Source organism: Sitodiplosis mosellana, unplaced genomic scaffold (genome assembly GCF_009176505.1).
Source record: "Sitodiplosis mosellana isolate CC-2019 unplaced genomic scaffold, AAFC_SMos_1.0 Smas_scaffold_4, whole genome shotgun sequence".
Lineage (NCBI taxonomy): Eukaryota > Metazoa > Arthropoda > Insecta > Diptera > Cecidomyiidae > Sitodiplosis > Sitodiplosis mosellana.
Genome location: NW_022595247.1, coordinates 1,374,477 through 1,395,808, shown reverse-complemented (window position 1 = coordinate 1,395,808; position 21,332 = coordinate 1,374,477). Strand labels below are relative to the sequence as shown.

Sequence of the window (21,332 nt, the reverse complement as noted above, 5' to 3'; positions counted from 1 at the left end):
ACGAACGAACGAACAAAAAATATTTTTTTTAAATTGTCGAACGAACGAACGAACAAAACCTTTTTTTAAAACCATGTCGAACGAACGAACAAGCGTTCGAAGGTGTTCGACGGCCAACACTAGTGGCATATGCCATTTTGTTGGTATGGTGGCCGGCTACAAACGCTCAGTTTTTGGCAAAAGATTGCCGGGCTGATTTTTGAGAAATCGCGTTTGGTGTGAAATTTAAGGGGGTCGATTTTTCATAAAAATCGACTTTTTTCTTTTATATCACATAAACATTGGCATGTATGTATGGAACTTTTTGAAGGTCTTCTCAAATAATTACGAGCTGACTTTCATCGATGGGTGTCTGAGTTGATCTAGTGTACGAAATAAATACTTGAAAAAATCGTATACATGCAGGCTAGTGAAGCCATAGCCAGCTCTCCTGTTAAGCAAATATCAATCTGAGGATGGGTTTCGATGTGGCCCGACACCAGCTACAGCTGAGGCATATCGGCACTGGAATCTGTGGGGGTCAAAAAAGTTTCCGGACACATGATTGAACGGACGAACGGACGCACAAATCAATACTTTCATGAAAAATCAAGATCAAACTGCCAATGCCCATAACTTTTTCGTTTTTGGACCAATCGGGGCACTTAGACCGGCGTTGGAAAGGTGGCGAGGAGGAGCTTCTCTTGGGTACCTCAGACCACCCCCTGGGTACCCCCTTCGTAAGATATGGGTATAGATTTGAAAATTTATCGTAATTTTCCAACCGCTATATTTTTGCCCAGATCACACTTAGGCATGGAATTATTGTATTTCCGACTATTTGGGCCAAGACCTTTCCAACGGTACCAAACATGCCGGGGCTCAAATAGTGTCCTGAGAAAATAGCATATTTACTGTATATACTCGTGACGCAAAAACTGGCATTTTTGATATTTGGCTTGAAATGCACAGTTGTTGGAGCGTCACTTGTCGGACTACCGTCCTTCGTGATAAGATTAATTTTATGTCATTACTTTTATTGCCATCCGATCCTTCTTTTGGTTGAGTGAACTTTTCTAAACCAAAATGGAAAAATTCAAAAGAAATTCATTTTCCATGAATACATATTTTCTTTATTTATCTGGCAAAAACCCCGTTTTTCTTGAAAATATATCACCAATAAAAACATGACAAAGTGTATTGAAAATGACACGGTAAAGTGGCGGCATTTAACGAATTAATCACATATTTTTACAGAACAAAATCTACTCAAATGATTCGATGATGAAGTGATTTGCGTAGCGCTTTTTCCGCATCGGATTCATCAATATCACTGGTATCATCTACGGTAGTCTCTTGCTCTGGCAATCGAGTCCATCGTATCATCGTCTCTGGCGATCGATACAGGAATATGAGTTTACCGTACAAATCTTCTTCCAATTTGAAATCGCCTTGTTCTCGAACCAAATAGATATCTGAGCACAGCTGTAATATTCGATCAACGTACGGCAAATCTTTCTGAATGATATCCGTTACTTTGCTCGCTAAACATTGCCGAAAGAATTTCGATGAGAACAGTAGGTAGGTCGAGTAAAGCCCAATGATTCTGAAAAATGAATAAAACAATCGATTGAAATCAAACATTGAGAGCAAATGAGCGGAAAACAGGCGGAAAAAGTTCTTCTCTGAACCTACCCGCCGGCGATGTAAGGACTCAGCGATGATGGGTATAGCTTGTCGTTGAATGTGTACATCACGGTGTTATCCGAGCAATCTGCGTATGGGAGTTTCGATAATACCTCTTGGTAGTAAGTTTCGTTGCAATCCTCCGCTAATTCCCACCATTGCATTGCATTGTCCTCATTCAGACGTAGCGTAACATTTTGATAGTTGCGATTGGCTTGTAGTTGTGGAATCGGCTGCAAACCTTTTGCATTCATTACCTGTAACGAAGAGACATATTTTTCCAAGAATAAAATCCATTCATCAGTTCATATCGCTTCAAAAGTGTTACCTTCAAAAACTTCGGAAACAGAAAGGGCAAGTGAACACGTTGATTATGGTCACCTTCCTGAATGATTCTAATCAATTCCTGTCTGGCCGCATCATTTTCGTGCATAACAAAGACATGATTGTCTTCGACCACGTCCGATTTCTCGTGAGATAATCTCGATATTGAAATCGAATAACGAAATTTCATTGTAACATTCTCGCGAAGATAACGTTTGAGCTTTTGAAGACTCGGCGGTGACATGAGCCACAATGAACTTGAGTTAACATCCAATGAAATGGCTGCAATGTCATCTTCGTCATATTTCGAAATGATGGACTGAACGGCAGTGTTGTTTGCGTAAATGCCTTTTAACGCATCAAAATCACTTTCGCTGAATCTGAAAACGAATGATACGATTATTTGGAGTAAAGAATTGAACCTAATCTCCCAACTCACTGGTTTATATTCCTTGTTTGTGCCGTCATCCGATACAACGGCTCAGCTGATCCAACATGCAGTGAGACACTCACTTCGTATGGAATATTTGACTTGCCAACGGTGTGATCGAATGTGAACAGTGCCCATGGGCCCCAGATCAGACAGAAGAATATGATCAGTGAAGCGGCTGCTCTCATATAGTCGCCCTTTGTTCCTCGAACCACTCCACGCGGTCGCGGCACTGTTTTTTCATATTGTCGATGGCACTGAAAACCCCAAAAATCCGAATGAAATTCTTTTGAAACGTGTCACTTTGAATTTCTTACCTTGATCGTAAACAGATCTGAGTAAATGTCTTCCATTTTGAACCATTCGTACAGCGTGAGCGATGTTTTGATACAAATCCAATCGAGCAATGTTCGAGCTTCCGATAAAAATGGTATCATTTGATAACTGTAATTCGAAACACAGAAAATGGTTATTGAACGATTGATGCCATTGGCTCAGATCATTCATACGATTCAAACACTCGCCAGTGCATTAAAGAGAATCCATTGTTGGCAAAATTGCCAGAGACTCGCTTCGGATAGCCGCATCGAATTTGATAGGCCGACAGAAGGAAGTAAACGCATTTGACGTAGTAGAATAGCATAGGCGGCCATGTGATCGAGTGTGATCGCTTCTCGCAATACACAAGCATGAAATGACATTGCCATATGTGAACGGCTATCACCGAGATCACATAAAAAACAATTTTTCCCTTCATATTTCGCCGCAGGTACAACGCTCGATCGATGATCAACAACACAAATTGAACCAACAATGTTAATAGAAATCGAAATGGAATTTGATCCTCTTCCAAATAGTTCTGAACACCGGCATCGTACGGCGATTGCTGAAGGGAAAAAGATGTGAATTAATGCAAAAAATTGTGGATAATCAGTCGATGAGTAAGAAAATTGTTCCTTTCTCATAAGAATAGATAAATTTTTGATGATAAATGTCATAAGCTTACACTGAACGCCGAAAATCCAAACATTAGCACAAAGAAATTGAATAAATCACACAAAAACATAAATGTGTACACATCAGCTGGCATTTGTACGATCGAATTGCATCGAATTGTTGAATTTCTGTGGAATCAGAGAGATATTTGAATCATTTCTAGCCTAAATTGCATACTTCATTGTCTCAAAACTTACAACGACCGCACATTTAGAAAGTCCAACGCATGCACAGCATTCTCGTTCACTTTCTTTGTTAACGTCCAAATCCCCATGTGCTTCAGCACAGATCTGCCAAAATGAATGACAATTGAGTTAGTTTGCTTTAATTTTCCATAGAATGGTTCCAAATCAATACCTATGAAATAGCACAATGTGCAACAAAATCAGGTTATATGTGGCACTCGCTCTGGCGAATTCAATCTTGTGGAAATGCGACATTATCTGCAGGAAATACTGTACAAAGACCTGGAACTGTGTGGGAAATAACATCATTTAATAGGATGACTTTGACTTTGACTAGGCAAAAAATGACAACTCCGCTCATACCTCGGTGTAAGCAATAACTGTGAGCCAAAAGCGTTTCGATGGTCGTGGAATGGTTAAAGTTGCCCAGAGACAGACACACAATGACATGGGCAGTGTGAGAATGCTCATCGATAATATTGTGTTTAAGAAAATAAACAAATAGCAGATGACATCGGTGTTGGCAATTAATGCAAACCACAATGCTTGGCAAAACTCTGACACAATCGAGTGTTGATGCGAGAAAAAGTAGGTTCGTTCTTCAGACATTCCTTCTTGGTCACTGCAAAAATTGGTTTCTGAGCTGAAACTACCGTTCATGTTTGATAAATCATCATTGTGAATGGATTCATTTTCTCAGTTCAAACTTACCCACACGCTTTAAGCTTCAACAGTTTTTTCTCCTTGGTTAGAATCTCATGAACAAAGCGATAGTTCCGTGAAAATTTGTACAAATACAGCGTAATCGAGATCAGTAAATCGCGCAAGATTGATATAACGTAGTTATCTAGTAGCAAATGAGCAAAGAAAAATAGATTAGAATATTCATAGAAATAATGCAAAAAGGAAGAGAAGAAAGGAAAAGAAGAGAATGATCAAATTACTTTGTGATACACGATCATCGTTTTCTGCTTTTGATTCGTTTGCTATGAAGCGGCTTCCGTTTCGATTTGACGTATTCGAATCCTGTGAATATGAAATTAATTTACGTTTAAAAAATCATGCTCGGAAAATTGATTTTGTTCAAAAATTTATTAAAAAATCTTCCAAAAAAAGAAAGGAAAATCGCCGAGACTCGCCTTGAGTCATCTGATTTTTAAGAAACTCATAAAAAAATCCAAGGTAAAACAAGAAATACAAACCTTCATAGTACATTCGAAACGACTGTGATTCCGAAGCAGAAATGATTCTTCACTCTCGACGCTAGATTCATTTTGCCGTGGATTGAATTCGCTCTTTTCGACTAATTCCTCGTACAAATACTTTCCATTGTATCGAACGGCTATAATATCAAATCGATTGCAAAGAATTTTCAATATATCGAAGAAAATGTGCATTAGTATCATAAATTGAGCTTTGATTCGAGTTGCAAAGACTAAGTTTTATCCATGTTAATGGCCAAAGTTGAATTACCTTCGTGATGAGTTTTCGCTGGTATGAGGTTTGGCTCAAACTTCTGTTGGTTGACCTTTATGCGTTCTACTTTCTGTTTTATTTTCTCCAGCGTTTCTCTTTCCCGCTCCATTTGAGTGGAGTGCATTTCATGCATACGATCGGCCAATAGTTTGGTTCCTCTGTAATTTATACGTTCATTATTTGCAAAGTTTAGGCATTCACGCACGGTAATGTTCTTTGAATAACAAAGAAGAATTTTGTTCGACTCGAATTTTGATTTGCATCTAATCACCTAATAAGTGCCCCACTTACCTCGAATCGCAAACAAATGTTGCTTTGCTTTCGTTGATGATGTGGCAAAAGTCGAAGCTTTTGAAAATGCGGAGTTGAAATATGAGAAATGCAAAGCATAGGCAATCGTAGCTCGAATCCAACGGCTTAATCGATTGCTTTTCCTGAAGTGAGAAAAATATTATTTCATGCACATATTTTATGCCACAATTTCAACCTGGCATTTACCTCATTCAAAAATTCATGCACTGATGCAACCATTTGATGCGACAGAAATGTTCCATCGATTATAAGCCGCAAGTTTATCACCGACTTGACTATGATAACAAAGACATTGAATACAATCAGCGTATTCCACCATCGCAAAATCGTTCGAATTGGCTTCATGTAGAAATTTGTTCCGATGTAACAGAATAGAAATGATGAAACCAAATATCCGAGCGAGAAGACGCTGATGTTGTTCGTACCAGTTAGCAAAACAACTGACAGCGTGACCCAAAATGAGCTGAAGTACAGGACGCATTTCAAAATGTCAAGCCAATTCGTCGGGTACAGAAAATCGTGCGTTTTTATTGGAAGTTGGCCAGCGATGATATTGCCAACATCATCCACTGATGATTCGTTGCTTCCTCCTGGATACTTTCGACTTCCGTTCTTTCTTTCGATGCGGAAAACGTTTTGCTGACGACAAATACACATCAACAAAAGAAAGTCGCACAATAGCTTCGACGGATGATTTTTTATTGAAACAAACGCTTCTAAGCGCTGTATTAGATGAAATTCCCATTGAAAATCTGTGAAGGAATCGAAGAATGGAATCGAATGAATTAAAGAATGAACAATAAGATGCCTCAAATATCAGTTTTGTCGTGCAACTCACTTGAATACAAAAACGATGGCAAGTTGAGCATGATTCCATACTGTACGATGGTTGCTATCGTTACAAAATACTGAAATATCGGCCAAATGAACTGTTTTGTTCTGCGTCGCACTCCGCAAATTGCACATAGCCAAATAATGTACACAATTGACATGGTATCTTTTCGGAAGCTAATCAACGAGACCAGCATTATGAGCGTCGATTCGATGCCAAATTTGTAAAATCCATAATTGAATAGGTATTTGATCAGAAGGCTGACACTCTTGTCTGCATCCTCGCGTGTTACATTCTCAAACAGAACCTTCGGCTTTTTTGATGGGTCGCCTCTTTGGAATCTGGGTGAAATGTTAAGTTTCTGAACTATTTTCATTGGGAAAGAATGTGAAAATCTCTTTTAAAACCAACCGTTTCCGTTTTTGATGGTACAAAATGGATGTGAATACCGTTGATGCGGCCAGAAATATCAAATACGGTCCGAGGAACTGAAGCAGATTCTCCTCATTATTCAGCTTTTGAATGCCTATCCATTGAGCCGTATTATTCGTATCACACATTGTTAGCGATACTATAGGTATGTTTGTATTTGCATCCTATGAAAAATGTGGGTTTATTTTTATGGTTTTAATAAACTCAAGTCAATATATGTTTAGAAAAAGGAAAAAAACTAGACAAAAATGACACCTAAAACTTCAAGTTTTAAATGCAAAAAATGGCCGTTCAAAGAAATGAACTGAATTAAACTTACGGTGAAACAAAACAAATCGAGAAATTCTTGTGGAACTTTGAATAGCTGATACAGCATTTTCAAAATAACAATAACACCAGCAACTAATGAGATGATTCCGCAGCTCAATCTTGTGGTATAATTCTCACACAAACATGCTAAAATCACCAGAACATTTAGCAGCAGGTTAAACGATGAAATCTGCGGAAATGATCGTGTTAACAAGAATCGATTTAGAATCAAACAAAAGAAAAAGAAATGAAATAAGCAAAATAAATTTCGTTCACCGAACCTCGCTAATGCTCATGATAAATCCCAAGATCAAAATCACTTTAAATAATTGGAGCTCTAAGAAGCGACACATCCAACCCATGGCTTTCGTGTTCATATCGACGACTGAGCTAATGCCTAGAATGACCTGCAATTTGATCAATATCATCATCTGTTTCCGATTTTTTTCCACACTTTTTGTTCGAAGATCGGTTCAAACAGCATTGAATTTTTTCACTCACCTTCTCCAGATAGGATTTATCGGAAGGTTCAGCATTTTCGGCGCCGTTCTGTCCATCAGCAGCTCTCTGTTTCCTGACGTTATTGCATGAGTCTGTCTTCTTCCATACAAATTGTTGTGTGTATTTGTCATGGAATATCAACAGTTGAATGGCAGTGATCACGACCAAAAATGTGAAGTAAATTAGTTGAATGAGTAGATCTTTGGTTTCATATCGACGAAGACCAATGATGTTTTGCCTAGAAATAAACAGATTTTTTACTATCGCAATGAACATGGTTGATGACTTTTTGAATCAGCTTGAATAATGATTGTAAAGAATATTATTTCAACGAAATATTGTCCGAAAAGAAATCACTCACATATGCTTATTGATGCCCAAATAGTTTTCCCACAGTTCAAACTTTTCAAACTGGTATGTGTAGATCAGCATCAAATTGACCATCGATGAAATGATCACTAGCATCCACAGTGCATAAGTCATTCGTCTCCAGGCGCATAATGACAATTGATACGATATGACAAAGACCAGAACGTAGATCATGTAACTCAATTTCATGAAATTCACTTCATAGCCGTAGATTGCGTAAATGAACATTGTGACCAAAATCATTAGCACCCAAATTTGCGACAAACCATTTACACCAAAGTCGAAACACTTCCAAATCGTGTCTTTCTTTTCAGAACTAATCTGGAATGAATAACGGGCCGATGCTCTTTTTTGCTCCGCGTCTCTTGACGCAACGTGCTCTCGACGCAGTGTGAAACAGAATGTTATTGTGCAAATTGCTTTGAACAACAGCGGCACGCATGGGAATATTTCGTATCGAACGACACCGATTTGGGCCAACATTGAAAATGTGGCCTGGTCGCTAAACGGCAGCTCGTCTGCCGTTAGAATTATGCAATAAAAATATTGGCAAACTAACAATAAATCGGCATAGAATACGACGAACAAATTGATAAGAAGTACGGATTTTCGTGCAATTGGTAACGTCCACAGAACGCTCACCACGAATAGAAACACTATCGATAAATAGCTCCGGAACACTATGCTCCATAACTAAAACCAAACAAAGAGGTGAGATGTTAATAATCGAAATATTTACAAAAATTGAAAGAAAGAAATGGGGATAAATGCGAATTAATTGGCAACTGGCTATTACCATCATCATCAAATTTGATCCAATGTTGTTGTGCCGGCACATGAATCCATAGACTCGGCTTATGAACGATTTCGTCAAATTGGGTATTCTTGAGAGTTCTGGCTCTTCTGTGGAAAGAGAGAATGATTGAAAAATTGTGTAATGTCTCTTGAAAACGGTGAAATTAGATGGTTTGAATGGTATTCCAAGTGAATAAATTGAAACTCCAATCAATTTCTCGGAATGTTTACCAATTGTTCGTCTTTACCTTCAATGGATTTGGGTGGATTATCAGCCAATCGATATAAACATGAAAGTTTCTCCTGCAATAAAAGATTTCATGTTGCTTAACATAATTTCCAGCAAGTCAGCAGTAGAATATTTCACCGCGTGATATTTTTAACACTTCCCTACCTTCTTTTTGTGGATATCTTGGAGAAAAATGACTGAACTGTAGTAACATAGCAACAGTGCGATTGGACTTAAGAGTGCATCTACTTCATTGAGTACAATGACAGGAACAAAGTTATTTTGAACCGGTCTGATGAGTGACTTCAGCCCAAAGTACCTATGTTTGTTTGAAAATCAATTGGATGCAAAAATAAATCAAAAGTGATTCGATTAGTAAAATGCTACGAACGTATGATGACAAACTGAACAAATAAGCGGGAAATGAACGCATGATCCCTACCGAAAAGCTATGCTATTCCTATTGATATGTTTCTCAATCCAAGCCGATTGAAATGCAAATATTGTGCTGAGATGCACGATCAAAACGATACAAAGTATACGACAGATTATGACGAAACTATGATAGACTGATTTGTTCATAGCCCAAAATGTGGTTAGCAGCACAAATGCCACGAAATACAATGAACTCGGTATCGATGGCTGTAGTATGGACGAGAATAACAATGTTGACATCACAAAGAATATCCCTGCAACAAAAATGAATGAATTTTTGAATGAGAACAATTGACATCATATGAAGTGTTGATATCATTCATGATGACATTACCTATTCCCTTCAAAATGGCATAGCTTTTTGATTTCAGGTACTTGTTTCGGCCAAAAATGTTGTTGATGATGAGTGAATCTTCAATGCTGCTGCTTCGGCGCATCGTTGAGATTTTATTGTAAACGATCAATGCAATGACACCTGCCATGCACAAGAACACATCAATCAAGAAGCTCCAACAGAACGATTGGGTGCTGCAAAAATGGTGAAAATAATCAAACATTTGACTCATAAACATTTCGAATCAACTGCAGCATCGTTGATTGTGTTCTTTTCTGTAAAAAAAATAAGCCAAACAAAAATTGGATCTACTTACTCTGCGTTGTACAGCTCCGTCACGCCGATGTTGTGGAGATGCTGACCAAAAAATACCAATGAGCGCAATGAATTCTGATCCTTTGCGTACAGTGTGAGTTGCAAACCAATTTGCACCAACACAATGATGGCCGATTTGCCGATGACGCACTTGAAAAACCATCTGGTGTGACTGTGAGCCGGCTTCTTGGTTGAAAATGGCAAATACGGTGCATAGAACAAAAACAGCAAATATGGTATTGACAAAATGGTTGGTCGAGAGACAATACCTGTTTGAGAAGAGTTATCGTTGATTAAAATCCACGCAAGAACGTTGATTGAAAATGAGATTGATGGACGATATGAAATTGTACTTACAAAATGTGAACAAAATCGGGAAAATGACCCTCTGAACTATATACAAAATGACAGCCGACATTTCGGCATTCTACATTGAATTTGGCACGTGGATAAAATACAATTTTTTTTTCAGATCAATATTTAAAAATTGATTGAATGACGACGACGATTCACGAATAAACAAAAATCAATTCAAAAAAAAAACTTCAATGAACATGTACTGCAAACAGGGGTCAATGATAAAACAGTGTTTCAATGCGAGATGCTAAATAAAAATGCTAAAATTTGGTTCCAATAAGATGTTTAGTTGAAATTGTTACAGTTATTGGTGTTTAGCGGTTCAACTGACAATTTCAATACGTACAAAGTGTACCATTGAAACTGTGGTGCCAACCTGAAAATGTCAAATCTTCTGACATTTGACAGTCATGCCACTGCGCTGACATTTATATTATTTCATTTTTCTCAACAATGGCTACCAATCAAAATTCACACTGACGACATACAGTAGTATCACATCATTGTTTCTTTGTATAAAATAAGATAGAGAGTCGAAAAACTGCTTTAAATCCAGACAACGTGTGCTCAATCGATTCGAATATTGTATATTTAAACGAATCGAAAGTGTGTTTATCGTGAAAATAAACGGCAGTAAACATAGACGATCATTTAAATAATGGGTCGATCCAGGTCACGTAGTCGTACACCGAAAAGGCATCATAAAAGTAAACATCGCAAAAAGAGCAAATCAAAAGACAGAGAACGCGATCGATCCGAAAGACGTTCCATTTCAATTCTATCACATTCAAAATATACACGTGATAGAAGCCATGAACGAAGTCCACGGTCCAGGTAATTAGCATTCAATCAACAACAAGAAGAAAAAAAATTGGTTTGTTAATGAAAATTGACGGAATGAAGACAGGAAAAATCGATTGGATGCATCATTATGAATGTGTTTGTCCAGTGTTTGTTTATGTCAAAACGATAGTAGTTTTTTTGGGTGGAGTCGCCGCATGCATTATTCACTTATCGTTGCAGATAAAAAAAAGTAATAAACAAACGATTTGCCGTAGTTTTTACATTTTTTTCGTTATCTTTTTTCAGAAAACGTTCTGTGTCTGTGTCTTCGAGGAGCAGCAGCGATGACTCTCTGGACTTGCCAAAGCGACGGAAGAAGAGTGGCAGACGAAAATTGGACGAAGTCGAACGTTTGGCCGAAATGGAGCGACAAAGGAGACAGAAAGAAGTTGAACAGAAGGTATTTTGATTATTTTTCATTCGGATTTTTGTTTTGTGTCGAAAAAAAAAACTGGGAAAAAATGACCAATTTTCCATGATATCCACAGACAGTAGAGGAGGAAACTGCCCGCCGGATTGAGTTTCTGGTGAAAAAGCGTGTCGAAGAGGAGCTGGAAAAGCGAAAAGATGAGATTGAGCAAGAGGTAAATCGGCGTGTGGAAGCGGCCAAAGCGCAAATGGAACGCGAAATGATGCTTGAATCAGAAAAACGGCGTGAGGCAGCTCGTTTAGAAGAGCTAAAACAACAGGTAAACATTTTGAAAGGCGTCTCTTTTCAATATTTTCGTCGTCATTTGAGATCAACTTCGATTGAATCGAAGATTGATAATATATTTTTCTTTTATAATTTTCATCTCTCCTCCCTCTTTTTCTCTATTTCTCTCTCTAAGAGATTATTTCTGGTTTGCTTCTTCTTTTTTTTTAATTTTCCTTTAAATCATGCAATTATACTTCCTCCTCATCAAGCCATTCTATTCTATTCAAAATCACCATTTTAAGACTTTTCTCAAACTACATATTCCCAGTACGTAGACAGCCCAAAGCAAAACTAAATGAAACAAAATCACACGGGAAACTGAACGTGTTTGTGTTACTTTATGTGATATTTGCCTTCATTAACATTCATATTTTTTCGGCAAAAGTCCTGTTTATTCACCTTCTTCTGCACATTGTCCTCTGAAATTGTTAACAGTTGTCAAGGTGCGTGACCAATCAATATACCCTGCCAAATTGCTGTTGCTGACTGAATACATGGATTTGTCATTATTTTTTCCATTGACAATTTCGGTATATTTTGAAAGATTTTTTTATTAATTTTCTTTTGTGTCAACACAAAGAGTGGACGATGAAAATAACGATAGGAGATGACATGTTGGCACACTGATTTGTCTTCTCTCTGATTTTGGGCATGTTTTTGACACTATACTTCATATCGTCAATCCACACATAAGTTGAAGCCTTCATTTATCTCTTCTTTTTTTGTTTAATGTTTTTTTTTTGTACTAACCGATATATTTTATAGCGGAATTGCATGCAGTTTTGTTTCAGTTGATTTGATCTCTCTCATCTGTAGAATGTTGTGATAATTTTCTTATTTTTTTTGTGTAACATAACTAGAATTAGCCTTTTTTTAAATTGTTATATTGAAAGAGAGAAAAAAAAAGAACAAAAGCCAAAACAAAAAAAACAATCAGAACATAGACTGAAGCTGAAATCAAATTCAATATTCAATTCTGGAAGCCATAAAATCGCAGCACGAACCTTTTTGGAGACATTCATTCAAAGCGCACGCAATTTTGGTAAACCGAGAGTTAAATTCGATGTTGTTGCTAAACTGACTTCACACATTTTCTTCTATTCGTGGAATATTCAAATGGATTCATTGCAAGCAGGGGGCTTAAGCTCATATTTTTATTTAATGAATGGCCAGTACGCACTGGCTCCGAATACGAGGTTTCAATCTTGTTTCAAGAGAATGTTTTACGTATATATTGAGCACATTTCAAACAATACGAAAAAAATAAACCAACAATCAAAAACTAATTGAGAATCAAAACACACTGGAGTCTCGCAATAAATTGTATTTAGTTCATTTTATTGGCTAAGTTTCATTAATGAATTAACGATTTTTTTAAAACTATTAAATTTTAATGAACTATTTTTTTAAAACATACAAATTGATCAACAAATGTAAGAATAACAGCCCGAAAAAAAAACTTTGTTCATTAGTCAAGCGTAAACGACCCAATGCATCGCAGGTATTATTTAGATCTTAAAAACAAAAACCAAATCTTTTGACTTTGAACAACGGAAAATTCATTTCCAGCCGAATTTTTGTTTTCAATTGTTTTCCAACGGTGAGATTCACAATTTACATTTTCCAAAGAAAAATAATCACAATGGTTTTATTCTTCAGTACACTTTCGATTTAAACAAAAAAAAAACACAAAAGACATACACACATGAACGAACCTTTTTCGGAATGGCTGTTAAGAAGATATGCGTTTTAATTTCTTCTGACTAAGAGAGGTGCTTGCGCTTAAATTTGTTGTTGTGTTTTCTCACTCTTTCATTATGTGGACCGAAATGCACAAGAGTCTTTGGCTTATTAACTTTTTTCTTTTCCATTGGTATCAAACAAACACAAAATAGTTCACTGAATTATCGCTCCCTCATTCAGTGAAATTGAAACCCAGAATCTTCTTTCCGGCTTTCATTTTTTTAAACATTTTTATTTTGTTGTTACACACACAGTTTAACTGTGACAGTTATTATTTCCATTTTTTTTGTTTCCATGATTTGTGCTTATTTTTCAAATACAATTTTTGTTTCATATATATCTATATATTTTAAACACACAGATTCGCATAACATTGTGATTTCTCTTTTTCTGTAGGTAAAATGTAAAGTGAAAATGAAATTAAAGAAAAAAAATAATTGAATTGTGTTTACAAAACAGAACCGCTTAAGTAGGAAAATAAATTGATTATTTTTTTTTCCAGCTCAATTTTACATTGATGTTTATGTCACATTTATTTTCTGTTGAAGACATATCATGGCTTCACGATTTCAACCATTTTCATCAATATTAAACGGTTATTTCATTTGTAGGAAATGGAGCGGAAAAAACGTGAAGAGCTCGAACAAATCATCGCCGAAAATAACAAGAAAATCGAAGAGGCCCAAAAGAAATTGGTAAGTTCTGAAGCCACTCACTTTTTTGAATTTATGCATTCCCGATCAAATTAAAATGTCTTTTCTCATCCCACTTTTTCTTTCCAGGCCGAAGAGCAATTGAGCATAATTGAAGAGCAGAGAAAGATGGATGAAACCAGACAAAAAATGCGTAAAGAGCATGAAAAGCGTGTAAAAGAAGAACAGAAAATGATATTGGGTAAAAATAATTCGCGCCCAAAATTGTCGTTTTCGTTAAAACCAACGGTTTCATAAAGTGTACAAATTAACCAAGATAAACCAAAAAACAAAAACAAAACAAGAGTAAAAGAAAAAAAAACCATTTCGAAAAATACGTGAATTGTTCGAAAATTTTGTGATTCTACTTAAGAATTGTTGAAGAAAAAAAACGTATTCATCGATTAATATGTGCACCCAAAAGTCAAAAAGTCTGTTGTCGTTGAAAATTGAAAATAATTTGTGAAAAAAAAACCTGCAGACAGTTGAAATGAAAGGAATTTTAGGAAGCACAAAAACCACTCTTCGAGCATTTGCCATGCGACACATAACCGCCTCCCCTAAACCTTATGTACCCTTATAGCATATAAACTAAAGTGAAGTATACATTCGATTTGATTATGCCGTTTGAAAATGATATGCATGGAAATTGTTGACCAATTTTCCTGTATAACTTTTTCAATCGATATAATTCCCTATAATCCAAATGACTGTCGATGAAAAACAAAACAAAACTAGAGCGATTCAATGTGGTTTTTTTATGTGCTGAGACAAAGACAAGTGTTTTCGAATCAAATTTTTTCTTTCTCTAATTTTCAATTATTTCCAAGCGTTAGTTTTATTTATTTCCATACATAAATCTAAATCATTAATTTCGAGAAATGAAGACAAGAAAAATAAACAATCACACATTCATAATCATTGAACACTCAATAAAAACGAAAGAGAATATAATTAGCAAGTTATAATATGTTTCATTGTGTATTCTGAATTTAAGATTCTGTTTTCTTAATAGCTATTTCTAAGGTTTTGCAAAAGCAATGCGCTCACATTACGTTTTGGAGCGAGGACAAGAATTATTCACACTCATACATGCTCTTTCTTTTCAATTATCTTATCTAATTGAATAAATTAAGGATTGTGAGAGATGTTTAAAGATTCGCAATTGACTATAATTCCAAATAAAAACGAACATGTCCAATGCCTCAATCAACAACAACAACACAATTTGACTTAACTGTAATTATCTGAAGCAAAGAAAAAATCAATAAAGCGCTTACATCCTATATACACATACACATGGGTGGATTATTTGATTGGTTTGATTGCATGGAATTATACATAATTTTTCTTACATTTCAGGGTATTTAGGCATTTTTCCCTTTTAGAGTGTTATTATTGGTCGTATTTGGAGTAACACCATTTGGTTTTGGGCGACTGTACTTCGAACGCCAGGCTCTTAAGCTCAATCCAACGGCGTAAAAGTGTGAATTATAGTAATTACTATGAATGGGCACTTTTGATGGCATTCTACTGAGTTGTGAGCTGCTTTGACTCAAATACTTGCGATAATCACTTGAGTTGCCCATTGGTTTTTCTTTTGGTGCCATCGGTCTGGCTGATTTCGATAATGTGTTAACTGGTTTCAACTTGGCTCGTATGCTAGCTACTCTTGGTGTCTCTTGTGCTGGTTTCCGAGGTGATGACTTGTTTGACTCAACTGCCGAATCGTTTGGTTCAATATCTGGACCACATTTATTTCCAACACATTTGATTTTGCTTTGATCGTTCTCCACCACATGAGTGTCTTCAACTTTCTTCTCTTCTGGCTGAGCAATAGACATCAATTTTGGGCCACAGCTGGCATGACGACGAGAAGAGTCGGGCGCTTTGATTGCAGGCTTTCTACCACTCAGCGGATTGTCCTTCATTTCAATGTGCTTCGACGGATACCGTGTTAGCGCTAAATATGAATGCAATCGCCCCGCTAACACCTTGTCATTTTTCATTACATTCTCCTTATTCGACTTATTGAGTGAAGCAAACGCTTGATTTTTCCGCATCGAATTCAATGAATTATTCTCGTTATTGTCGGAGAAATCAATTAGCAACGAACGTGGTGATAATATTGGTGTCTTCTCATTCTCACCACTGAGCAGATCCCGAACTGGTTTCACTGACAGTTGCGAAGTTTTTCGCTCGATTTTTGATTTTACCTCCGGTTTTGGCTTTTCTTTTTTTCCGACGCCGTTTTTTGGCACCACTTGTGTTCCTTTCAAAAATAAATTGAGGCCTAAATAAGCTGGAGCAGGTGGGATTACCTGTCGGTAAATCAATTCAAAATTGCCAGTCGATGCTTTTGGATCGTTTCGGTAGTCGATCACAACTGAAAAAATATGATGATTAATTGAAAGAAGGTAGAAAATGTTTGATGTTTCTTTTTCTTTTGGTTTTTGGCAAAACAAAGATTTTTTTTTAGGAAAATCCATTTTCGCACAAAAGAGAATAGAAAAATGAAGTAAAATTTTGAATTATCGAAGGAAAAAAATCCATTTCTCTGTACCTTTTATAACATCTTCTAAACACTGAGGACACAATCTGGCCGTCACCGACGTAGAAGCACCCAAATCCGGGCTAGCATTGATTTCAATCAGCCACGGTTGACAATCTTCGGAAATCATAAAATCGGCTCCATATAATTCAAATGTATTTGGCCTTCGGTCCATTGTGTCTTGCGAAGCCAACATTGTTCCAATCAATGCTCTTTGCATGCCCGGATAAATGCGCTCCGACCACATGCTCGCTTTTCCAATTTGCCTTAAGTACGCTTGAAATGTATGGCAGTCCCACATATTTTCTCGTGGTAACCGTTCGTCGCGCTTACCATTCACATAGCGTTTCTGAACGGCATGATTCGTTAAATGCACCGATTCATGGAAATTTACCAAATCGTATTCCTGCGAACTGAATCGTAGATAACTCTCTTTATACATCCATATAACAAGCGGTTGTACGCTCGTAACGAGCAGCCATTGCCTAATGTCGAATTTACAGTTATGTATTATCATGGGCCGTTCTGAAAATGATTTACAATATGTAAGGGAAGAAGAAAAAAAAACAACTGTAATTGTTCCACTTTAAATCGCATAAAACGAAAATTAATGCAAAGAAAATAAATTAACAAGGACATAAAAAGCAATTAGTGGCTACAAATGGGCGCTCGCACTGTATAAATTACATAGAATTGATTTATTTCAATTGTTCATGATTTTAAATAATTTATTTATAGTACACAACATGATTTTCGCAATTACCTATGTATTTCTGTACGACATAGCGTCCTTTATTGACGACGGCTGGAGAAACGTGTGCAATGATTTTCTTGATATCGCTCATAAGTAGAATTCCACGGCCACGACACCGATTTGAAGGCTTTACGATCCAGATATTTAGCATGCCATCGAGATTGCTTTGAGGCCAATGCGTAGATATTTCCTTCAAACATTGCTTGCATTCGTCCATTAAACAGTTCCATTGCATTAAATCATCGGGCATTTGAAAGGTTAAATGGTCTTGAGTAAGCATTTGGTAGTGCATCAAAAATAGTTCCCATTCATGATTCCAAATTCGTTCCACATCTTCGTCAATATCCAAATGCTGGCAACTTCTGACATAGGCTTTGCTCTGTTTCAGCGCAAAATGAATGCTTGTTATTGGAATTTGACCGTTTTCCGTATAAATACAATCGGATTCCTTGTTTTCGTGACAATCCACCAGAAATCGGAGCATCGACATGCAAGCTGTCAATCGGTAATCATCGATAAACTCTTGCAAATCGTCCTGATTCCATGCATTGTAGCTACGCGGATAATATGTTTCCGATTTACCTTCCTCGAAAAACCAGTGCAAATCTCGTAACACATTGCACAGACCTTCTTTGGTGGTGAATGGACTTTTATGGAATTTGTTTATCGTTAAGTTTGCATTTCGTGCCATGTCAATCCAATCGGATTTTTCTTTACGCGCCGACCAAAGCAGGTCGATCGGAAAATGCTCTATAAACCGTGACATAATATTGCGTTCGCACTTTTGAATATGCTGCCGACGAGTTTCGCCCGGGCGCCGCTGGGGCAAATGTTGAGCCAAATCCTCGAGTATCACCTGACACGAGCCATTCACAACAGAACGACGGTGTATATCAAGCTTCTCAACCCAGCCACGCTGCACTGAAGAGTTTAAATAAAATGGGTTAATGAATTCATTGAAAGAATATACTCAAGATTTAAAAAACGGCCTCTTTCTAGTAAAATTTATAAAATAAAGAAATTTCCCTACCTAAACTCTTGCGAATCGAATAGAAACAACCGCGAATTGTAAAGATTTTATGATGTTTCATCGCATCTTGTGCTTTTCGGCGCAGCTCACTCAACCGTTCGGTGGTTATCCAATTTCGACGCTCTAAATACGAAACGCGCGGTTTCAATGTTGATTGAATGCCTTCATCTATGCTGCTACACAGGCATGTACTTTCCGAATAACCAGTACAACTGGAGTATGTCATTGTTCCTTGGGTTTTGTACACATCGGGAATGAGATCAAGCGGATTTGTGTCTTCGACGTTAGGTTTGACTTCAATTTTTTCATCACTTTCTTTGGTTTTGTCTTTTTCATCATTTTCATATTTTCGATCATTGACATCGTTTTCTTTATTTTCGCCAATAGTTTCTTCATCAATTTTTCCACCTTTGACCTCATCACTTTTGTCTTTCACCGTGTCATTTTCATTTCCATTTCCATTCGGAGGTGATTTGCCGACTTTAAAATTAGTTGGGTCGCATTTTTGAATCGGGTCAATGCGAGGTGAGCGTGGAGATGACAGTGTGACGGCTGTTGTAGCTCTTTTTACCATTTTTGACGGTCGACTATCCGGATTCAATGTCCTTGATCCATTTGCCGAAATTGTTTTCGGTTCAATTGGTTTTAATTTTGCTGTCATTATTCGGACTGTGATTCGATTTTCACAATTGAAACATGAAACTCGAAACAATGCCAACAATTTGTATTGAAATCGAATGAGCACAACAGGGAAATCTTGAATCAATGCGAAAAATTGAAAGTTATCAATTCACAGTTGAATGGCTGCATTCGGAACAATTGCTGTTAAATTTCGATCAAATATGCCCAATAAATCAGAACGACAGGAACAATTCACAGTTGAAAATGTACACAAATAACACACAGTTCAACAAATCGCGATTACGAATTGAAAGAAACGGCGCGGAAATGCTCTAATCGTTTTACGTGACTAACTCCGACTGAACTCCTGGGAAAATAATTCGAAAAATGGTACCGCACAAAAACGGAAACTCATGCAATAACATGAACTGAACGTGAATGAAAAAAAAAATGAAACGGAACAAAGTTTTTTTTTCTCTTCATTGCCGTTTGCCCAACAGATGAATGCAATATGCGAGTGGAAAGCAATGGCAACAGCCCCAACAACAAGAACAAAAACAACAGAAAATTTTAATTAATTCAGTTTTGTTCAGTAAGTTGTAATAAGTCAATGACTTGTATCTGTGCCGTGCCAATTGTAAATCAAGAACTCAATTTCTAAAATGTTTGCTCCCGAATTTACGACAAAATATAACCATTTTGAATGACGACCGAAAATGTTGCTGTACATTTTTTTTTCTTCGTGTGTATTTGGGTGAGTGCTAAGTTCAACCACCATTTCACCCCGACCACGTCAACATAAACACAATTCACCTGCTAACGTCGAATAGCAACAACACCGATTAATTTCTGTATATGAATCAAATCAAATCCCTCAGCAAACATGCATATTTTCACAGCGAAATATGTGTGTCGTAGGCAGAAATTAATCGACGCGCTATCGAACAACCACAAAACCTACATCAATCCATCATCGTCTTTAACAAATGAACAAAAGAAAAAAACAACAGCGGCAGCGGCAGCAGTAGTGACGGCAGCATTGCATGCATATGAAAATAAGGAAATAAAAGGATATTGATTGTAATGCGAAGACGGGCACCATGGAAAAATCGCGCTCCGCATCATCACTTGATCAACATATTTTCTGTGATTATTGTTTATATCGGCTGTGGTACATATATAGAGGCATGCGATAGAGAGGAACATAGCGAGACAGAGAGAGAGAGAGAGAGAGAGAGAGAGAGAGAGAAAAGAGAAAAAAGAAGGCTCGATGAAGGTTACGAATGTTTGCTCAATTGTGTATGACACGCATACAATCGTTTCAAAACGCTATAAATAGATCACCACCGAATATATAAATGCGAAGGGAAACTGGAAAAATTCAATAGTGCAATAACCTGATTATGATGACCTATATATACCGATGCAAAATTATCCTTCTTCCTAGTTTCGCTTTTTTTTCTCCCTCGTCTCCGTTTCGAATATGTTTTGTTGCATTTCCATAGTAAATCGGTCGTTGTGCAACGAACCAACTTCCCGAAACATGTACATATGTGTACAGTATACACACAACTCGTGGGACTTTCTTCCAATTCTAAAAAAAAATATTGATTTATTTATAAACAAAAATTCCGTACATAATATAAATTGGATGAAATTCGCGCATTTTTTTTCCATAAAAAAATTCTATAAATATATATAACAGCACCCACTTGGTAGTGCAATACGCAATCCGTGTTTAGATATACAAATACACGACCATATGTCAATTCCGCATTTGAACGTATCGCCAAGTTTTGCGGAACCGTTGTTATTTTTGTCTGATACTCATGCAGCAAAACCAAAACACTTCGTTCCACACGTTCAACACGTTTCAAATGCGCAAATACTTCCAATATTTCTTATTCGACTGACTGAAGTCTTATTTGAGGCACATATGAGTCAAACATTTGCATGAAAGAGAACTTAAAATCTCAATCAGACCTGAAATTCATTCGAATTTGGAATCAATTCAATTATATCAAAATTAAACGTCTTCTTTGGCTAAAATAGCAATTCTTCGTATGAAAAATAGAACAGTTCCAATCCACTAAAATTTCGTTCGT

At 36.9% G+C, this 21,332-nt stretch overlaps 3 protein-coding genes across 16 annotated transcripts; 1 reads left to right on the top strand and 2 right to left on the bottom strand.

Moving 5' to 3' along the window:
- Positions 1 to 1,089: 1,089 nt before the first annotated feature.
- Positions 1,090 to 10,717, bottom strand: LOC129566654 (piezo-type mechanosensitive ion channel component-like). 14 transcript variants are annotated; one of them, XM_055442762.1, is made up of 29 exons: positions 10,297 to 10,717; positions 9,941 to 10,208; positions 9,625 to 9,818; positions 9,298 to 9,544; positions 9,021 to 9,174; positions 8,875 to 8,929; positions 8,628 to 8,734; positions 7,824 to 8,524; positions 7,463 to 7,700; positions 7,243 to 7,368; positions 6,972 to 7,151; positions 6,632 to 6,816; positions 6,227 to 6,561; positions 5,575 to 6,140; positions 5,368 to 5,510; positions 5,074 to 5,234; positions 4,803 to 4,942; positions 4,545 to 4,626; positions 4,312 to 4,447; positions 3,964 to 4,249; positions 3,773 to 3,888; positions 3,613 to 3,705; positions 3,426 to 3,543; positions 2,944 to 3,305; positions 2,737 to 2,863; positions 2,429 to 2,676; positions 1,994 to 2,369; positions 1,675 to 1,922; positions 1,090 to 1,585 (listed from the first exon to the last, which is right to left on the bottom strand). In XM_055442762.1, exons 1-29 carry the CDS (start codon positions 10,355 to 10,357, stop codon positions 1,249 to 1,251), a joined length of 6,390 nt encoding a protein of 2,129 aa, XP_055298737.1. In that variant the 5' UTR covers positions 10,358 to 10,717; the 3' UTR covers positions 1,090 to 1,248. The 14 variants fall into 14 exon arrangements, with proteins under 14 accessions (XP_055298737.1, XP_055298733.1, XP_055298730.1 ...); XM_055442758.1 differs by having other exon boundaries at positions 2,929 to 3,305; positions 10,297 to 10,714; XM_055442755.1 differs by having other exon boundaries at positions 2,929 to 3,305; positions 3,964 to 4,243; positions 7,243 to 7,392; positions 10,297 to 10,694.
- A 33-nt stretch (positions 10,718 to 10,750) lies between these two features.
- LOC129566657 (UPF0430 protein CG31712) lies at positions 10,751 to 15,232 on the top strand. Its single transcript, XM_055442786.1, has 5 exons — positions 10,751 to 11,130; positions 11,386 to 11,539; positions 11,628 to 11,828; positions 14,191 to 14,274; positions 14,362 to 15,232. The coding sequence occupies exons 1-5, from the start codon at positions 10,955 to 10,957 to the stop codon at positions 14,527 to 14,529; spliced, it is 783 nt and encodes a 260-aa protein (XP_055298761.1). The 5' UTR covers positions 10,751 to 10,954; the 3' UTR covers positions 14,530 to 15,232.
- Positions 14,319 to 21,260, bottom strand: LOC129566655 (tubulin glycylase 3A-like). The gene is made up of 4 exons (XM_055442769.1): positions 18,607 to 21,260; positions 17,586 to 18,497; positions 16,835 to 17,347; positions 14,319 to 16,657 (listed from the first exon to the last, which is right to left on the bottom strand). Exons 1-4 carry the CDS (start codon positions 19,265 to 19,267, stop codon positions 15,639 to 15,641), a joined length of 3,105 nt encoding a protein of 1,034 aa, XP_055298744.1. The 5' UTR covers positions 19,268 to 21,260; the 3' UTR covers positions 14,319 to 15,638.
- Between the last annotated feature and the right edge of the window lie 72 nt (positions 21,261 to 21,332).